General features: G+C 38.3%; 1 protein-coding gene across 1 annotated transcript; it reads left to right on the forward strand.

Moving 5' to 3' along the window:
• The first annotated feature begins 17,408 nt into the window (after nucleotides 1-17,408).
• Nucleotides 17,409-18,027, forward strand: LOC149230924 (uncharacterized). The gene is made up of 2 exons (XM_089376166.1): nucleotides 17,409-17,655; nucleotides 17,751-18,027. Exons 1-2 carry the CDS (start codon nucleotides 17,509-17,511, stop codon nucleotides 17,892-17,894), a joined length of 291 nt encoding a protein of 96 aa, XP_089232292.1. The 5' UTR covers nucleotides 17,409-17,508; the 3' UTR covers nucleotides 17,895-18,027.
• Nucleotides 18,028-19,773: the final 1,746 nt, after the last annotated feature.

The following is a 19,773-nucleotide window of genomic DNA, read 5'->3' on the forward strand; positions in this document are numbered from 1 at the left end:
TTAAGCTGTTTCAAGATCAACTCAAATAGGCAATGAGGGGGATTCTTTTCATCCTTGAATATTCTCTTGTTCCTCTCTTTCCAGACATTCCATATAATGAAGCTTGGTGTTAGGGTGCAAGCCGAGCTAATAAATTCATAATCCAAAAAGTTTCTTCTCCAATTATTGAGGGTATTAATAATACTCCCTTTGTCCCTGTCGGTTTGTTGAAAAATGGTAGCAAATGCATCCCATAACCAGGAGGTGAAAATGCAGCTATTGAGTATATGCTCAATTGTCTCCTCTTGAGCTTCATAGAGCTGGCATTTAGAAGGCCCCAAAACACCCCTTTTCCTAATATTATCCCAAGTCAATATTTTCTTGTGATGTACCAACCACATGAAGAGCTTGATCTTCATCCACCCTTGGTGCCTCCATAGGTTCTGCCAAATATTATCCGGAACATGGGAATCCAACTCAAGGAGAATACCTTTTGCTTCCTTAAGATTAAAGGTTCCCTCTTTATTGTTGCCCCATCTTAGTTGGTCTTGTCCCCCTATTACTAAGATCTTCCTTTGTTCCAACATTTTCATTAGTGCCTCTTCTTTTGTTTTCAAGGGGCTATCGTCTCTGCAATCCATGTTTCTCGAGATTCTCCACTTTCCTGTGTGATGAGTATGATCCTAGAAGTCCTTTAATTTATTTAATCCTTGGGTATCTGTCTCATGCTTAAGCCCTAAAAAGTACTCTTTTAATAGTATTGGTTCTTGTTTCCACTTATCCTCCTAGAATAGAGCTAGATCTCCCTCTCTGATTTCCCAGAAACTATTTTCTTATACTAGATTTATGTTCTCCCAGGCTTTGTTCCAGATGTATGAGCCCTTTATATTTCCAAACATTCTTATGAGATCACTAGTTTGCTAGGAGCTAGCATATTTTTCTTTCCAGATATTTTCCCATTGGGCCTTTGGATCTTGAACCCAACATCACCATAGTTTGGCCCCTAAAACGTTGCTAAAAATTTCCTAATCATCCAATCCTAGGCCTCTGTGGTCCTTGGGTCTATAGATTTTTTCCCAATAAACTAAAGCCCATTTTTTCCTTATCTCCTCCTTACCCCAAAGAAAGTTTCTTTGGATGTTTTTGAATTGCTGTAAGACTCCTTTTGGAGCTGGGAGAGCTGATAACATGAAAACAGGGATTGATTGTAGTACAGCCTTTGTAAGTACCAACCTACCAGCTAGATTTAAAGATCTGATGGTCCATTTTCTGACTTTATCCTGCAACTTATTGATCAACAGTTCCCAAATGCTCTTGTGCATCAGTTTAGTAGTTAGAGGAACTCCCAAATATTTTGAGGGGAGGGAATCCCTTTGAAAGCCTAGAATTCTGGAGATATTTCTCTGAATAGCAATATTGGTATTAAAGAAAAAGATTTTTGATTTGGAGAGATTAACTTCCATACCTGTAGCCATGGCAAAGTCATTCAGGATTTGTTTGTAGGTTGTAGCTTCTTTGACTGTGGGGATTCCCTGTAACATGGTATCATCTACAAATTGTTGATGAGTTAGTGCCTGACCATTCTCAGTTAGTTGCAGGCCCTTAATCTTACTCGTTACTTTAGCATGCTTGATAGACCAACCAAGTCCTTCCATCATGAGGATGAAAAGAAAGGGAGAGAGCGGGTCTCCCTGTCTGAGGCCTCTAGAAGGACTAAAAATCTCAGAGGGAGAGCCATTCACCAATATTGAAAAGCTGGAGGAAGTCACCAGGGCCATAACCCATCTGACCCAGTTATGATCAAATCCAAAAGCAATAAGAACTTTCTTGATATAGGTCCAGTTCACCTTATCATAAGCTTTGGCTATGTCCAATTGCATGATCATTCTAGCCTGCCTCTTGCTAGTTAATGAGTGAACCACCTCTTGAGCTTGAATGATGTTATCTAGAATTTGTCTGCCTTCCACATAACCGGATTGTTCCCCTAAAACTAGAGTAGGAAGTAGAGGTTTGAGTCTGTTAGCCACTACCTTGGATATTATCTTGTAAACCACATTGCATAAAGCTATGGGTCTATACTTATCAGGTGTTTGAGTGATGTCTTGTTTAGGGATCAGGGAGATGAAGGAGGTATTCAGCACTTTCAGAATAGTTCTGTTCAACCTAAAATCCTCGACTACATTCACTATATCCTGTTTAACAATATTCCAGCAAGCTTTAAAAAAATCCACATTGAAACCATCTGGGCCTGGTGCTTTGCCATTCTGCATATCTTTGAGGACTTCACTGACCTCCTCTTCAGTTAATGGCCTGTTAAGGTTGAAATTGTCCTCTCTAGACACCAGCTTAGGTATGTTACTAGTTACATCCCTGATGAAATGTTCTATGTCTGAATTGTTTTCCTGAGTTATGCCTCGGAAGTGCTGAACTAACACAGCTTCTATGTCCTCATGGGAGATATGAAGCTCCCTATCCTCATTCTTGATCGAAGAGATTCTGTTGTGAGCTCTATTAGCCATGGTGGATCTGTGAAAAAATTTAGTGTTACGCTCTCCTTCTTTTAGCCATTGAACTCTAGACTTTTGTCTCCAAAATATTTCCTCTTGTTTACACAGATTTTCCCATTCTTGATGATGTTTATCAACTTGATCACTTTTGACTTTATCAAAGCCTTCCGTGATCAGAGCTTGGTTGAGAACCTGCATTTTGTTTTCAACAGATTTTTTTCCACAAAAATGTTGCCAAAATCATTCTTGTTCCAATCTTTAAGCCTGAGCTTGATGTGCTTTAGTCTTTTATGTAGAAGGAACATTCTTGTTCCCTGAATCTGCAAATCTTCTGACCACCATTTTTCAATATTGTTGATGAATTCTGGGTGGGAAAGCCAGATATTTTCAAATCTGAAAGGTCTGTTCCTGGGAGTACCTATGCCCTTGATCTCTAGTTGAACCAGCCAGTGATCTGAGCCTCCAAAGGGGAGAACTCTCGCTATTACTTCCTTATCTATAAGCATAAGATCCTCTGAGATAATGAATCTGTCTAACTTAGAGGCTACATGAGACTCTCCTCCTCTTTTATTATTCCAAGTAAAGAGGCCATTGTTTGTATTAGTATCAACTAGTTTCATATTATCTATAAAGGTTTGAAACGCTAAAGAGTCTTTACTTAGAGCTCTGGTTCCCACTTTTTTCTTCGAAATAGATTTGATCATGTTGAAGTCCCCTCCCATGATCCAAGGTATTCCTGAATGTCTGTCCCTGAGATCCACAAGGGAATCTAGAAACCTGAGTTTATCATCTATTCTTTGAGGGCCATAAGCATTCGTGACCATATAGGTATCCCTATATCCTACAAGTTGAATAACTACAGATAAATAATTCCTGGATGCCTTAGCAACTATTATGCCAATTTTTTGGGGGTTCCAAAGAGTGAGTATGCCACCCATTGTATACTATGCTTTGACTTCTAGAAACTCAAATCTATTGAGCCATTTGTTATGAATTTGTCTTAATTTTTGAATGGAACATTTTGTTTCTTGGATGAAGATAATATCCGACGTTTCTTGTTTCATTCTATTACTAAGCATTCTCTTCTTTCTTTTACTACCTAGACCCCTGATATTCCAAGATGTGAACTTCATAATTCAAGATTTGTAATAGAGTAGCTGGCTAGATCTTTCATCTCACATGAATCTATCATTAGCTTTCCACACTCCATCAAGAGTTCATTCTTGTAGGTTTTAACCCCGTACAGAAATTACCTGCATACGAATTCTAAATCAGAGAAAAATAAACAATGCAAGAGCATAACACATAAAACACATATACACAGAGATTTTCCCCTGGATCCCAAAACCGAGACTACCAGCTTGATTTTTCATTATATTCCTTTCAATGTTACAATACATATTTATACATGCCGAAGCATCCAATACCATGGACCGAAAACCATCGCGTCCAAAACCATGGACCGAAAACCATAGGTAGGTTCGCCCAACCTAATATAACACAACCCAACAATCTCCCACTTGTTGTTTTCTTTCCACAGGGGGCCACAGGAGAGCTTAGTCATTTTTCCAACCCTGAAATGCCCATTGTTTCTCTACACCAAGAGAACTTCTCAGAGCTCACAGATTTTGTCAATGCATCTGCAGTATTCTTCAAAGTGTCCACCTTTACCAGAAACACCTTTTTGTCTTCTATCATATCCCTCACAAAGTGATACTGAACATCAATGTGCTTTGTCTTTGAATGATAAGTAGGGTTCTTTGCCAAGAAAATTGCACTTTGGCTATCACAGTCTATTCTTATAGCTCCCTGTACTAACCCCATACTTGAACACAATCTCTGCAACCAAACTGCTTCCTTGCTTGCATGAGTGGCTGCCATGTATTTTTCCTCTGTAGTTGATAGTGCCACTACAGATTGTTTCTTATTCATCCAACTGAATGCACCTCCAAATAGATTAAACACATACCCACTTGTAGATCTTCTCTGATCCAGATCTCCAGCCCAGTCTGCATCAACAAAGCCACGAATATCCAACACTCTGTCCAATCCTGGTCTTCCTTGGTAGCACAAACCATAATCACTAGTGCCACGCAAATACCTGAAAACCCGCTTCACTGTTGTCCAGTGCTCTTTCCCTAGTTTTGACATAAACCTGCTCAATACTCCCACCACATTTGCAATGTCTGGTCTAGTACAAACCATTTCATACATCAGGCTACCGACTGCACTTGCATATGGAACACAGGACATGTCCTCTTCCTCTTCTTGTGTCTTGGGACACTGTTCAGCAGATAACCTCGCACCTACGGGAATAGGAACCTTCACTGGTTTACTATCCTGCATATTAAACCTATGTAGTATTGTCTTGACATACTTCCTCTGGTTTAACCAGAGCTTCCTCTTTGCCCGATCTCTTTTAATTTCCATGCCCAAAATATAGTTTGCAGCACCAAGATCTTTCATGTCGAATTTGGAGGACAATTGGGTCTTCAAATCCTGGATAATTTCTTTGTCATTTCCAACTAGCAACATATCATCCCAATACAAGACCAGATAAATAACACGGTCACCAATTAATTTAAAATACACACAGTGATCTACTTTGTTTCTGGTGAAGCAAAGTCCCCGTATAAATGTATCAAATTTCTGATACCACATCCTTGGTGACTGTTTTAACCCATACAGAGACTTCTTTAACTTGCATACCAGTTCTTTCTTACCCTTCATCGCAAATCCTTCAGGTTGCTTCATGTAGATTTCCTCTTCCAAATCCCCATGAAGAAATGTTGTCTTCACATCCATCTGTTCTACCTCAAAATCAAAAGCAGCAGCAACAGATAAAAGTAACCTAATAGAAGTTACCTTAGCAACAGGAGAAAAAATATCACCAAAATCAATTCCTGACACCTGGGAATAACCTTTTGCTACCAACCGAGCTTTGTATTTCTCCACCTTCCCTTCTGCATTTGTCTTCTTTTTGAACACCCATTTGCTACCAATGGGTTTCCTTCTAGCTGGCAACTCCACTAGATCCCAAGCCTCATTTTTGTGCAAAGATGCCATTTCATCAACCATGGCCTCTTTCCAGAGTTTTCCATCCTCTGAATCTACTGCTTCCTTCACAGTTCTGGGATCATCATCAGTAACAGACAAAGAAAAATTTCAACAGAACGCAGATGGACTATACCTTTCTGGCTGCCTTCTTTCTTGAATTGATCTTCTCAGAGATGGAGTTTGTGGCTCTTCATCTTCTGATTCCTCCTCTGCTGCAGAGTTTGATTCTTCCTCCTTTAGCTCAAACTCTATCTTCTCAGGTTCCTTTGGTTGGACTTCATGTTTAATAACATCTTTTACCTCTCTGAACAACACATATGCATATGCATCACATCCAAATACCCTCAGATGTGAAAGAGAGGGTTTCTTACCAGTCCATACTTCTTGTAGAGTCTTAGCCTCCAATGCTGATGAAGGTGACCTATTGGCCAAGTAACATGCAGTATCCGCCGCCTCTGCCCAGAATTCCTATCCTAACCCAGCACCACTGAGCATGCTTCTTGCCCTTTCCATCAACGTCTTGTTCATTCTTTCTGCGACTCCATTTTGCTGAGGTGTATATGGAGTATTCTTCTGTCATGCTATACCACACTCCTTATAGAATTCTTCAAATTCCTTGCTGCAAAACTCTCCACCATTATCTATCCTCAGCACCTTTATCTTCTTCTCTGTCTGATTTTCCACCAGAGCCTTAAATTCTTTAAACCTGTCAAAGACTTCAGATTTCCTCTTAAGGAAATATATCCATGTATTCCTTGAGAAGTCATCTATAAATGATACATAGTACACAGACTTACCCAGTGATGAAACCTTCACAGGTCCAAACATATCACTGTGCACAAGCTCTAATTTCTGTTTCGCCGTCTTAGTACCAAAGGGGAAACTCACCCGATTCTACTTCCAATATATACAATTTTCATAGAAATCAAAATCCAGAGAGCTATTACTCATACCTTCTACCATACCTTTACCATGAAGTATTCGAAGGCCCTTCTATCCAATATGTCCAAGCCTTTGATGCCACAGCATTGTCTTCTCTCCAAAGACCACTAGATTTTCAGCTCCACTTTCAGGGACCACAGAAATGTTGCACTCATCAACAACAGTGATACCTTGCAGCTTGTACATAGTTCCAATCCGAACTCCCCGCATCAATACCAGTGCTCCCCGAACCATCTTGTAGGTATCCTTCTCTAACACTATTTTTACGCCTGCATCATCCAACTTGCTTACAGAAATCAGATTTCTGGCCAATGCAGGAATATGTAGAACACCCGGAAGTGTTCTAACCCTTCCACCTTGCAACTTCAACTTTACTTTTCCGCGACCAATGATTCTAGCCTTCCTATCATCTCCTAAGAATACATCACCACCATTGTATTTCTCATACTCATAGAACCACTCTCTATGGGGAGTGAAGTGAAAGGATGCACCTGAGTCAATCAACCATGCCTCATGATCTACATGTGTACTTGAAGAAGCCAAGTACGCATCCCCACCTTCATCTGAGGTGGTTTTCGCCTCTAAAGAAGGAGCATCATCAGATCCCTTTCCTTTATCAGGAGCTTTAGATTTACAATCCCTTTTGAAGTGCCCTTCCTTTCCTCATTTCCAGCACACCACCTTTACAGGTTTTCTTGGAGATTTAGATCTCCCTCTAGATTTAGATCTCCCACTCGATGACTTATTTTTGTTTCTATTTTGGGACCGTCCTCATACAGACAAGGCATCACCATTCTGGCTCTCCATATTTTTCCGTCTCATCTCCTCCATGAGCAAGGCTAAGACTATTTCATCAAACTGCAAAGCAGTTGCATTGCTACCTATTGCAATAACCAGACTATCCCACGAATATGGTAGAGAACACAACAAACTGATGCACTTATCTTCATCTGAAATTTTAATATCAACAAATGCTAACTGACTTACCACAGTATTAAATGCGTTCAGATGCTCTGTCACCGAGTCTCCATCTTTCATCCTCAGGTTATACAGCTTTTTCCGCAGGAACATTTTGTTCACCAGAGACTTAGATTGGTACAAAGTCCCTAACTTGTCCCACAAAGCCTTCGCTGTAGCTTCCCCTGATACATTCAGCAATACTGAATCTGAGACACACAATCATATTATTCTCTTTGCCTTTCGATCCAACTTCTTCCATTCTTCATCGGTCACTCCCGTTGGTTTAGTACCTGGATCTACCGCGATCCACTGACCTTTATCCACCAACAGATCCTCCATCTTGAGTTTCCACAACTCAAAACTCTGATAGGGTCTACCACAGGCCCGAGCGAAACCCCTTAGCAACAAAGGCGTCCCCTTGAAGCCAAAACAGCTCTGATACCAAATGTAGGTTTTAACCCCGTACAGAAATTACCTGCATACGAATTCTAAATCACAGAAAAATAAACAATGCGAGAGCATAACACATAAAACACATATACAGAGAGATTTTCCCCTAGATCCCAAAACCAGGACTACCAACTTTATTTTTCATTATATTCCTTTCAATGTTACAATACATATTTATACATGCCGAAGCATCCAATACCATGGACCAAAAACCATCGCGTCCAAAACCATGGACCAAAAACCATAGGTAGGTTCGCCCAACCTAATATAGGGTTTGCCCAACCTAATTAGTTGTGGAAAGAATATAACACAACCCAACAATTCTTCTCTTTTCTACCTCTTTTCTTTCCTGGGTTTCTAGTTGCTAATCCAGGAGTTGTTTTCATCATTTTCACACCTATGTTATCTTGCTTGTCAATGTTTTTTCCTTTCTCCAACCCCTTAGCCTGAGTTTTCCATAAAAACAATTGTTGTATTCTATTAAGCTCTTCTTGAGGTAACGAATCTACCCCTCCCATGGTTCCCTGTATCAAGAACCCTTCCAAATCTAGGTGTTCTTTGTCAAGAATCTCCTGTAGCTCATGGTCCTCCAGTTCCATTTCACTCTGGGTCATTTCCTGATCCATCTCTAGTTCTGCATCACTCATCATAGTCTCTTTCTGATAATCAATATCCTGTGTTTGTTCACGGTTTTCTTCTTTCTCCTTTTCCCCAGGACTTCCTTCCATTGCTTGATCTTCTTTTGTAATCTCTTCATCTTCTTCAAGAACTTGGAACTTGTTCTGACTGACCTGTTGCCCTTCATTTTGATGTTTCTTTGGCCCTCTTTTTCCGCCTTTTCCTCTATTTACCACTTTGTGAAAGCTATTAGTGTCCTTCATTGTGTTAGCTTTGCTCTTGTTTACTACTTTACTGAGCGGGTAGTCTCTGAATAGGTGCCCATGTTCATGGCATTTGCGGCATCTGAACGGTATATGCTCATAGTCTACAGTTTGCACCCATTCTTCATCAAAAACTTCCAAGATCACTTCATCTGAAAGAGCTTCGGATTGACCCATTTCCACACATATCCTTGCAAAGGAAGCATATTTTCCCCTTCTTGTGGCTTCAAAAGCTTTGACAAAACGACCTAATTTATTGCCTATGGCAGCTAACGATTCAATTTGCCAGTAATCAAGAGGTAGAGAATAGAGCCTTACCCAGACCGATACTGAAGTAAAAGTCTCACGTTCCTGGACAAAATTCATCATCCATGGCTACATATAAGGACCAGCTGCTGCATAGAAGTAGGGCCCTCCTTCAAACACTCTGTCTTTGTCATCAATATTTGTGAACACCACAGTGAAGAATCCCTTTGACCCAAGACGTAGGTCAATGCTCCCTTTAGGTTTCTAGTGGTATTTGATCCATGTCTGTAAAGATTTTTTAGTGGGCCATAATCCCATGAATTTACAGATGATATCGTAAGTCCGCATGTGATCCCTGTGGGCCTGTAGAGCAGGATCATTTAAAACTACTCTAGGTGTGATCTCAGCTTTGGGTTTACAGGGTCCCTTTTGTTTTTTGTCTTTAGTTCCCTGTTTTTTGTCTTCTTCCTCCTTGTCTTTTGTGCTATTGTTTTCCTTAGTTTTGGTTCCTTCTATCTCCTCTTCCATATTTCTTTTCCCTTCCTCAGCAGTACCTCTGGCATTTTCTAGAGGTTTCTTGCCTCTACTGGCTATGGCCTCCTTATAGGAGGGAGTGGAGCTCCCTCCTCTATGACCCTCCATGTAGATCAACCTCTGCAACTATCTGAAACCCTCACTGTTCACCCTCCATTCACCTCTGATCTGAATTTGAAAGCACTTGAAATTTGTTTGCAAGGTATTCAATTCAGAATTAAACATGTTTAAAAGATTTCCATGTCTTGCAGAAAGAAAACAAATGAAATTTTCAGTTGTTCATGACCCATTAAAGCATAGCAGATTTATTTCCTTTTACTGTTTTAACACATTAAAATGAATTTGTTCTGCAAAATAAATCAACCAAAAATGCAAAAGAAGTTGATAAAGCAGTTCACCCCCTCCAGGGCTACGTCTGCTGGGTCCAAAGCTCCCAACCGGGCTTGTCCTTGTTTTTATTAAATGCTCAAATTGAAAATACAGCTGAATAGAAGCATCTACAGGTGAAATAGATGGCAAAAATGGATTCAGAACACTTGAATCCTTCAGGATTGACTATTGGATCACCTCCAATGGATACCTGCAACCCTATACAGTCTTCACAAAACTGGGCCCTGGTGGCTCCTAGAACTTTCACGGCTCTAAAAAATCTGCAAATGACCTCATATGGCTGTAAGACTTGCACCAATGGCTTCAGAAGGTCGAAAATACCCAAAAAAAAAAAAAAAAAAAAAAAAATTTGGTCCAAAGGACACGCACTTCAAGGAGGGGCAGTGTAGATTATGTTTGGGTTGGTTTCAAAGGCAACAAATCGAACAAGGAAAAGTGGATGGAGGTGGACAGAGTGAGGGAGCTGTACCCTCACCTCTTTAATAGGTAGTTGAAGGCTTTTGGGGTCCAAAAGCTTCCCAATGGGGAGGCGTGATCAGGTGCTCATGTCCTAAGTGCCGTAAAATGCTCAAAATTTAAAGTGCTTAGAACTAGTTCAAAGTTGAATGACTGGAAAGTGCTCGTCTTCCCAATTCCGGCGCCGCAAACGATTCGAAAAACGGTCGTCGTATGAGGAAGTTATGGCGAAAAGAAGAATTTTTCCATAACATTAGAAATTTTAATTTTTCAAAAAAAAAAATTTAAAAAGGAATATTCCGGGCATGAAATCCGAGGCAACCACCAACATTAAATGTAACTGCAGTTAAGTTGGCGGAATTTTGGCAGGAGCGCCAAATTTGGCGGACCCGCCATAATTGGTGGAGCTAACTGGAGTTTTTCTAGGGGCAAACTGGAGAAACTTTAAATGGTCATAACTTTGGCTAGGAAAGTCGGTTTTGGACGAATTTGTTTTTTTGCCATAACTTCCTCATACGGCGACCGTTTTTCGAACCGTTTGCGGCGCCGAAATCGGGAAGACGAGCACTTTCCAGTCATTCAACTTTGAACCAGTTCTAAGCACTTTAAATTTTGAGCATTTTACGACACTTAGGACATGAGCACCTGATCAACCTCCCTCCATCATAGGTCCACATATTTCCATTACAAAATCGTTTCTGTGATATATGTTATTTTCATCTGTACTATAGAAATTGAATTATTTCAGTGGCTTTGGTGCTTATCTTGTTCAAGGTGTGTTGTATTTGTTTTAACGATCGTTTCTTCTATGTGAACCATTTTGCTAGTTGATCAACGATTCTTTCATATATATATATTCACGTGTATCTTTATTATATTAGTACTATTACTCTTCTCTTAAAGGCTCACTTTTATTTCCCCTTCGGTAAAAGAACCTTGATACATTCTACAACTAAACATTCCACAAGGAATACTCGCTTATTCATATGAAAATACATGTACATTAATCTCTCATCCTGACCATTGCAGCCAAGGAAAATCTCTAAGAAAAATGGCAATTGGGCCTTATTTCTGGAAGGGCTCCTACACCAAATGGTGTGAAGTCTAATTGGGACTTTTCATCAGGGAGACCCCCTTGCATGTTGGCGGGATCCAACACCATCGAAAATTCCATATGTAATTCAACCCTAAAAAGGGATAAATGGCCAAAAAGTTTGCAAGAGGACATCCAAAACACCCATTTTTTGCCTTTTCATCACACTTGTTTGCCTGTCTGTTGCCAGTCTTAACCCATTTCTTCATAAATCTACTATGAAAATATTCCAGATGTTAACTTAGTTAATTATCATTATTTTCCTTTATTTTTTTTAAACTGTAGAGGATTATCCTTGCTTTTATTAATTATCATTTTCTTAGCATGGTTCTTGTAGCTTATGTGCAGTTCCTCTGAGAAACCTCTATGGTTGACATACCTACGTAGCTCCAATGGAAATTTAGGAACATGTATTTTGTTCTTAGGGATTGTGACATGGATCCATGTTTCATAACCCACACCTACCTTGATTGCACAAGGCTCCATCTCAAGGGAAATAGTTCGGGCATTTTGTGCCATGCAAGATTGAGTACCTAACTTCAGACAAATGTATGAGGAAACTAAATAAAATGTGAAAAATATACGACATGGGTTTTGTTTAAAACATCCCCAACTAGGTAAATTATGAGCGATTTTCCCAAAAAATTCATGGATACATAGATACATGCAATTCTTCAACATGGTAGATTCTTGTTGCAGTCGTTGGAAAACTGTGTCCCAAACAGAGCAACTAGTGAACAAAACAAACCATATCAAAGATATTATCATTTGGTTGTAGGTAAGAAGGATCAAACATAATGTGATATTAAGATTTTATCCAACTAACATCTACAAAAAAACATATAAAGAGAATATTTTTTAAATTTGTCCATGATTGATAGTCCAAACTTTAGGAAATTCATTCAACTCCATCTCCCTCTCTATTTTGTGTAAATGTATGGGTAGAGCGAAGGTTTGGGGGATTTTATTTTCTTTAGTGTGGTTATTATGAGGATAGATGTAGATCTGTAAGGAAGTAGAAAACAAATAGGAGGCTTCCAAATCTTAGCAATTCAAACTCTAACCATTAATCACCATTTGCATTAAAAATAAGAGAGGAGGGATTGGAATATTTATGGAGGACTAGATTGGAAAAAGGGGGGGATATCAAAATAAAGAACTTAATATAGAGGAAAAAAATGAGATATAGGAATCAAATGAAAAATTAATGAAAGACAAAGAGGGAATTAGGGGGTAAGAGAAAAAGAGAGATATAGGAAGACAAACATATGAAAGAAAAAAAAGGAAACTAGAGAGATTCAATTGAAAGGAAGAAATGAAACACTGGAGGGAGGAGGAGAAGGGGAAGGTGTTAAATAAGGGAGAGGATGAGGGGATAGAAGAGGAGGATGAAGAGGATGAGTAGAACAATATAGAGAGGAGATGGATTAAGAAGATAAACCTAAGAGTGAATCTAATGAATGACATGTTTCTGCGATTGGCCAAACTTGCAACCGTCTTCCCTAGTAAAGTTGTTCTGGTACCATTTAATTTCCATAGTTTCTTGAATAATACAGGAATGGTAACATACATCAGGGGTCAAATTTTTTGTTTGGTTAAAGTATATCAGGTGTTTAGAGTTATGAAAGTGATTAACAATCACTGATTTGGAGTCACGATTATGATGAGTGTCAACTATGTGTTCTTTGAGACGGGTTTTGAAGGAACAACCTATTTGTCCAATGTAGGTCTTATTGCAAGAGAAATGAATTTGGTATATACTAGGGACTTGCATCAAGTCACTCATGTCCTTAACAGATCTGAATAGCTTCTTTAAAGTTTTATAGGGTTTAAACATGGTTTTAATGTTCTTTTTTGAATGAATGAACTGCCTTGAATATAGGGAAGAGAGATCATTCTTTTCTTTCCAATATTTTTCAATCTTATTTTAATAATACCACTTACTTCTAGCTCAACGACAAAGCCTGACCTAAAAGTATCCAGAGAATTGAACCCGTGACCTCTCAATAACAGTGTTGCTTTAATAACGTGGACTCGCCCAAATAAGCTAACTCTCTCGGCTTAAATACATGCACCCACAACTAATTTTGACCTCAACTTAAATACATGCACACACAACTAATTTTGACCAAAATATTATTGTTATTCTTCTAGTCATTTAAACCAATTTATGAATTTAATTTTTCCTCATCTTATATTCTTTATATTATGTTATGAAATTTATTTATTTTTTAAATAATATGAGTGGTTAATTTTGATTTATTTTTCTTATGTTTAAACCACTTTATTATTTTTTTTGGTTCATTTTCCACCCCCTTCCCTTTACTTCCTTTATATTACATTATCAAAAATTTAATATTTTTAACAATATTAACAACTATTTTTTACTAAAATTTTCTTCTTCTTTTTCTTTTTTTTATTATTATTATTATTGACCTTTATTCATAAAATTTTCTTTATTCCTTTAATCTTGTCCCTTCTTTATATTTTTTCCTCAACACTTACATCATTAATCAAAACGTTTTTTTTGTAATTGAGGATGGGGAGTTTCTACCCACAATGTAAGATGTTTAATCCTACTTATGCAGTTTAACTCAAGAAGTCTATCTGCTATATGAACAACTATCGAAATATGCATTTAAAAATAATATATGAACTAAACATATATACATTTAAAAAAACACATAATAGGAAAAACATAGTAAAGTCAAAATAAGCAAAAGAGTTTGATGATATTTTTTTAATTAAATTGAAAAATGAAAAATGTATAATTACCATACTACTCATATTTTCTCGAAATTAAATTCCTACCATTAAATTATAAAAACCCAATTCCAAGGTAAACTCAACATAATTATAAGATATTATAATTTTTGTGTGTGTGTGTGTATATATATATATATATATATATATTGTAAGTCAACATTCTATTCATTCAGAGAAAAGATATACATCTGATGCTTCAAAAAACATGTTGTCTCACCCCGATCGGGTTTGTTGACCAAAGTCTACAGAAGATGGCAACAATACATAAAAGATGCTAGTAGTGTCCACAAATGAGAGGCCCATAGGCTCCAATAGACAAATAAAACATAAAGAAAACCATAGGACATACTAATCATCTAAGGTGACAGAAGCTGGGTTATCCGGAGCATTTCTTAGAGGAGGCAGAGGATGGGAGTTTCACTGAACATGCCCTTTGAAGTGCGTCACCCATGTCTCGAACTTTTCCACTTTCTCTGTTAGATGGTTTTGTCCCCAATAGACTACCACCACTCGCTCCCTAACCTAGCACTGGAAGTAGTGCACACGTTTCAGAGTTGCCATCAGCTCCTTGTGCTTTTCTTGATTAATTCGCTCTACCACATCTCCTCGGTCCATCAAGGATTGAATTAGGCCACGACAATTTTCCAAGAAACAATGTTGCAATCCCTGTGGGTTAGGGGCTTCATCACAATCATCCCTTTGAGTGGATTGACCTCTCCTATGCTCACCATTCTTCTGAGAGCCAAGCGTCCGAGAGTTGTTGCCTGTGTAGGATGTCTTCGTGCTGCCACTATCGCCAAGCTGATCCACTTGTCCCCGACCTCTGTCTCCTCCTCAAGAAGTCGAACGAAAACCTCCGCGAATTCCACTACCTCGCCCTCCACGCGATCCAGAACCTAGAACCCTAGCCATGCCCACTTCATTCCTCCTGCTTCCATCCACCATGGTTGCCAATGTGAGGGCCTCCTCCCTCACTTTCCTTGGCTCTGCTGGGAGGATAGCCCGCCCATGTCGAGGAATATGGCACATCTGTCATCGTCCAAGTGCTCCCACAACAACTGAGAGTGTGACCCCGTTAACTGACCTAAATTGCTACCCTTCCATCCACTAGACTAGCCTCCCAAAGCCCTGCCTACTCCAACGTGTGGTGGAAGTGCCTTCCCTTCGCTTGTGAGACTACCCGAGAGCTAGGGTCGCATGTTTGAAGCCCAGGGAGCCATCTCGATCGTCGTTTCTAGCACCACCTTCGCTATCCCCACCACATGAGTCACTCCACTGTACGGATCCGACTACCAAGAGGACGATAGTTCTCAAGAAGCTTGGCGCCTTCTGATCATCGCCCTCACCATGGCATTTCCAGCTTTTGCAAGAATGTTCTTTGCCCCCAATAAACCAGAAATAACATTTTCCTTCCCCCAAAAATTACCAACCCAGTCCCGCCCTACAAGGCCCGAGAAAAACTAGGAGTTAGACTCTGCTATATGTAGCAAGCCACAATTCCCCAAACAAAATCAATATACCATCAATGTTGTCACGCCTTCGACGTCGCTTCCATCGTCGATTAGGAAACCAGGTGTAGCTCCACCACCAGACCTGAGCACTTAAACAAATTTGCGGCTCCTACCTCATCCCTCTTATCAACTCATCAACACTTCCCCTTCCCGAGACACTTTTTACTCACATGCCCAAGATTGAATGTCTTTGTACGTCATTCCCTCTGTCGTATATGGAGAGGTGACTGGGAGGTACAACCCTCCCCAGTGGTCCATTTGTCACTCCTCATGAGGCCCAATGGCCATGTTATTCTCTGTACTCACCCCCATTGGGAACTTTAAAATATATATATATATTTTTTATTTCTCTTTTTTTAAGCTTGGTAGGACTACATCTTCATCATGTCCAACTTCTCACCTCGATCAGGGGGATAATACAATATTTGAACCCAAGACTTCCGGTTCCATAAGACTTCATTTCCATAACCATACCAATTCAACTATCCCAAACAGACAATTAAAATATATTTTTAAATTATAATATACATTTTAAATATCTTTTAATAAAATTCATTATAAAAATTGAGTTTTGATGTTCCTTTTGGAACATGAACAAGATCGCTCACTCATAAACATTCTTGAGATGTATAATTAATTATATTTGTTCTAAAAGCCTATCAAATTAGTTATGAGTAAAATGAATTGAAAAAAAAAACCTATCGAATTAGCTATTAGTAAAATGAATTTAAAAAAAAAATATGACATATCTAGTAACATAATGACTATTGCACATTTTATCTCTGTCCATTTTTGAAATATAGCTTTTGTTCCCATCTTATGTCAGAGTATCAAGACACTTCCCAATTGAAATTGACATTCTCATACACTTCCCACCTGCCTGAAATTGAGTGTACATAGAAATTCTACCTAAGTGACATTCTTTGAAATTGACATTCTCATACACTTCCCACCTGAAATTGAGTGTACATAGAAATTCTAACTAAGTGACATTCTCATACACTTCCCACCTGAAATTGAGTGTACATAGAAATTCTGCCTAAGTCGTATAACTTGTGTAAATTAAAAAAATCTGAACTTAATTTATGTTTCTGTACTTTATTTATGTTTTTATGCATTAAAAAATCTAAATTAATTTAAGTTTTTAAATTTAAAGAATGCATTGAAAATTTTAGATTAATTTAATTTTATAAATATAAGAATTGCATCCTAAATCAAGTTTAATAAAGTTTACAAACTATCATTTAATAATTTTTAATAACATGAAAAGAGAAAATTAAATTTCCTATCATAAAATATGAATTATTAAAATATGTATGGTGAATGATGAAATAATGACTATCTCCTTATGATCATGATCTTCAATAATAAATATGATAAAAGTGTCACTGACGGTTGATCCCGTGGGCTTTAAAAAAGCCCATCGAAATTCCCCAGCCATAAAGTAAACTGAACTTTAACGAAAGCCCATGGAATTCGTAAGAGCCTGAGTCCACACGTTTGCAGTAGATGGAGACGCCATCTATACTCTACAACTTTAGGTCGGTCAGGCTCCTCGATTTTAATTCAAAATTTGAAGGACACCAACTACAGGCGTGAAGCCACATCGATATTTCATGCATATACGTGCTCCCTTATTTTCACGACACGTTTTGCGATGGCTGTCCCATCGTTCCTTCGTCTAGAGATTGAAAACGCGGAGGATCACCAGATTTCGAATCCACGAACCATCGAAAATGGAGAACGATAAGGGACTCGGCCCAAACAGCGGCAATAATGATCATAGTGTTTCTGTGGGAAGTAAAGTGAAGAAGGGCGTTCTGGATGCAGGAACCAGCGTGTGGGAGAGTTTGCAGTATGTAAAAGCTTTCATTGTTTCACAGGTGAGGCGATAATCATGGCAATTAATTAAATACTCAATTGGCATCATGTTTAATGTTTTAATTGCATATTTGAATATTGTTGGATGGACGAACAGGTGAAGAAATTGAGCGCCAAAGACCGGAAGGAATTGATGGAGGCCGACCTTCAAGCAGATCGAATGAAAGCAGATGCTGCAGACTCAGCCGAAGCAGAGAAGAAAAGGCATGAACAGGAAGTTCTGGGCATCCAGAGTTTATAAACGTTAAGCGTTCGGATCTTTGGTTATTTTTTATCTGTAAATATTCAGTTTTCTGTATTTAAGGTTTTTCGTTTGACTTTGTTGTCCCAGAAACACAGCTTAGAGTGGTTCTCTGTAAGCCTATTGTTTGTCACATTTCTTTAATTGTCAGGCTTATCATTTTGTTTCCAAATAAACAACTGTAATCTGTAACGATATTATGGGCAGACCACTTGTTAAAATATAGTTTATACACTATGCTGTACATGAAGCCTGGAATTGTCATCGACATTCCTGGAATATATTAATATACAGACCATGATATTTTGGCAACAAACATAATACTTTGTTTTTCTTTGGCTTCTGGATTGAGAGAATGCTATGTACTCATATCATCTTTTTGACCTATGGCATTATGACTTTATTGTACATGAGGAGGTATCTCTCTTTGAAACCCCTCATGGCAGCCTCTTACTCTAAATTTCACTGAGAAAAAGCCCGATTATTCCTTAGAATTTCATTAAGGAAAAACCCAATTAATCTATAGAGGTTAACTGATTAAATGGGTTCTTACATCAATGTGTTTTTCTATTTGTCAGGTCAACAATATTCCTTGCTATATCAACACACCGTTCAAGTGGAGGTTTATAATTCTATTACTATGTAATTTACATTTTTCTGCTGAAGCTCATTCTAGAGCCCAGCACCGTTCAACACGCCGTACATTTTTCTGCTGAGTTTCATTCTAGAGCCCAGCACCGTTCAAGTGGGGGTTTATAATTTTATTACTTTGTAATTTTAATACATGCAAAGGTGTATTCTAGATTCTAGAGCTAATTTTGTTCATCAAAGTGTATGATATGATGTGTTGTTCGTACCTTATCAAAGTGTGATATGATGTGTTGCTCATCAAAGTGTATGATATGATGTGTTGTTCCTACCTTATCAAAGTGTAGGTTATGATGCGTAGCAATAACGTTGTTTGTCCTTCTTAATCTATAGAGGTTAACTGATTAAATGGGTTCTTACATCAATGTTTTTTTAATCTTACATCAATGTTTTTTTTATTTGTCTGGTCGATAATATTCCTTGCTATATCCACACACGGTTCACACCGTTCAAGTGGGGATTTATAATTCTATTACTATGTAATTTACATCTTTCCGCTGAGGCTCATAATTCTATTACTATGTAATTTACATCTTTCCGCTGAGGCTCTTTCTTGAGCCCAGCACCGTTCAACACAGTGTGGGAGTTTACAATTCTATTACTATGTAATTTACATTTTTCTGCTTACATTTTTCTGCTGAGGCTCATTCTAGAGCCCAACACCGTCAAGTGGGGGTTTATAATTTTATTACTTTGTAATTTTAATACATGCAAAGGTGTATTCTAGAGTGTGGGAGTTTACAATTCTATTACTATGTAATTTACATTTTTCTGCTGAGGCAATTTACATTTTTCCGCTGAGGCTCATTCTAGAGCCCAACAGCGTCAAGTGGGGTTTATAATTTTATTACTTTGTAATTTTAATACATGCAAAGGTGTATTCTAGATTCTATAGCTAACGTTGTTCGTTCTTTCATGATATGATGTGTTGTTCATCAAAGTCATGATATGATGTGTTGTTCATCAAAGTGTATGATATGATGTGTTGTTCCTACCTTATTAAAGTGTAGGTTATTCTTGTATGATATGATGTGTTGTTCATCAAAGTGTATGATATGATGTGTTGTTCCTACCTTATCAAAGTGTATGATATGATGTGTTGTTCCTACCTTATTAAAGTGTAGGTTATTCTTTCATGATATGATGTGTTGTTCATTAAAGTGTAGGTTATTCTTTCATGATATGATGTGTTGTTCATTAAAGTGTAGGTTATTCTTTCATGATATGATGT

Source organism: Pinus tabuliformis, chromosome J (assembly GCF_031772625.1).
Source record: "Pinus tabuliformis cultivar Carrire ecotype Pingquan chromosome J, CPIR1, whole genome shotgun sequence".
Classification (NCBI taxonomy): domain Eukaryota; kingdom Viridiplantae; phylum Streptophyta; class Pinopsida; order Pinales; family Pinaceae; genus Pinus; species Pinus tabuliformis.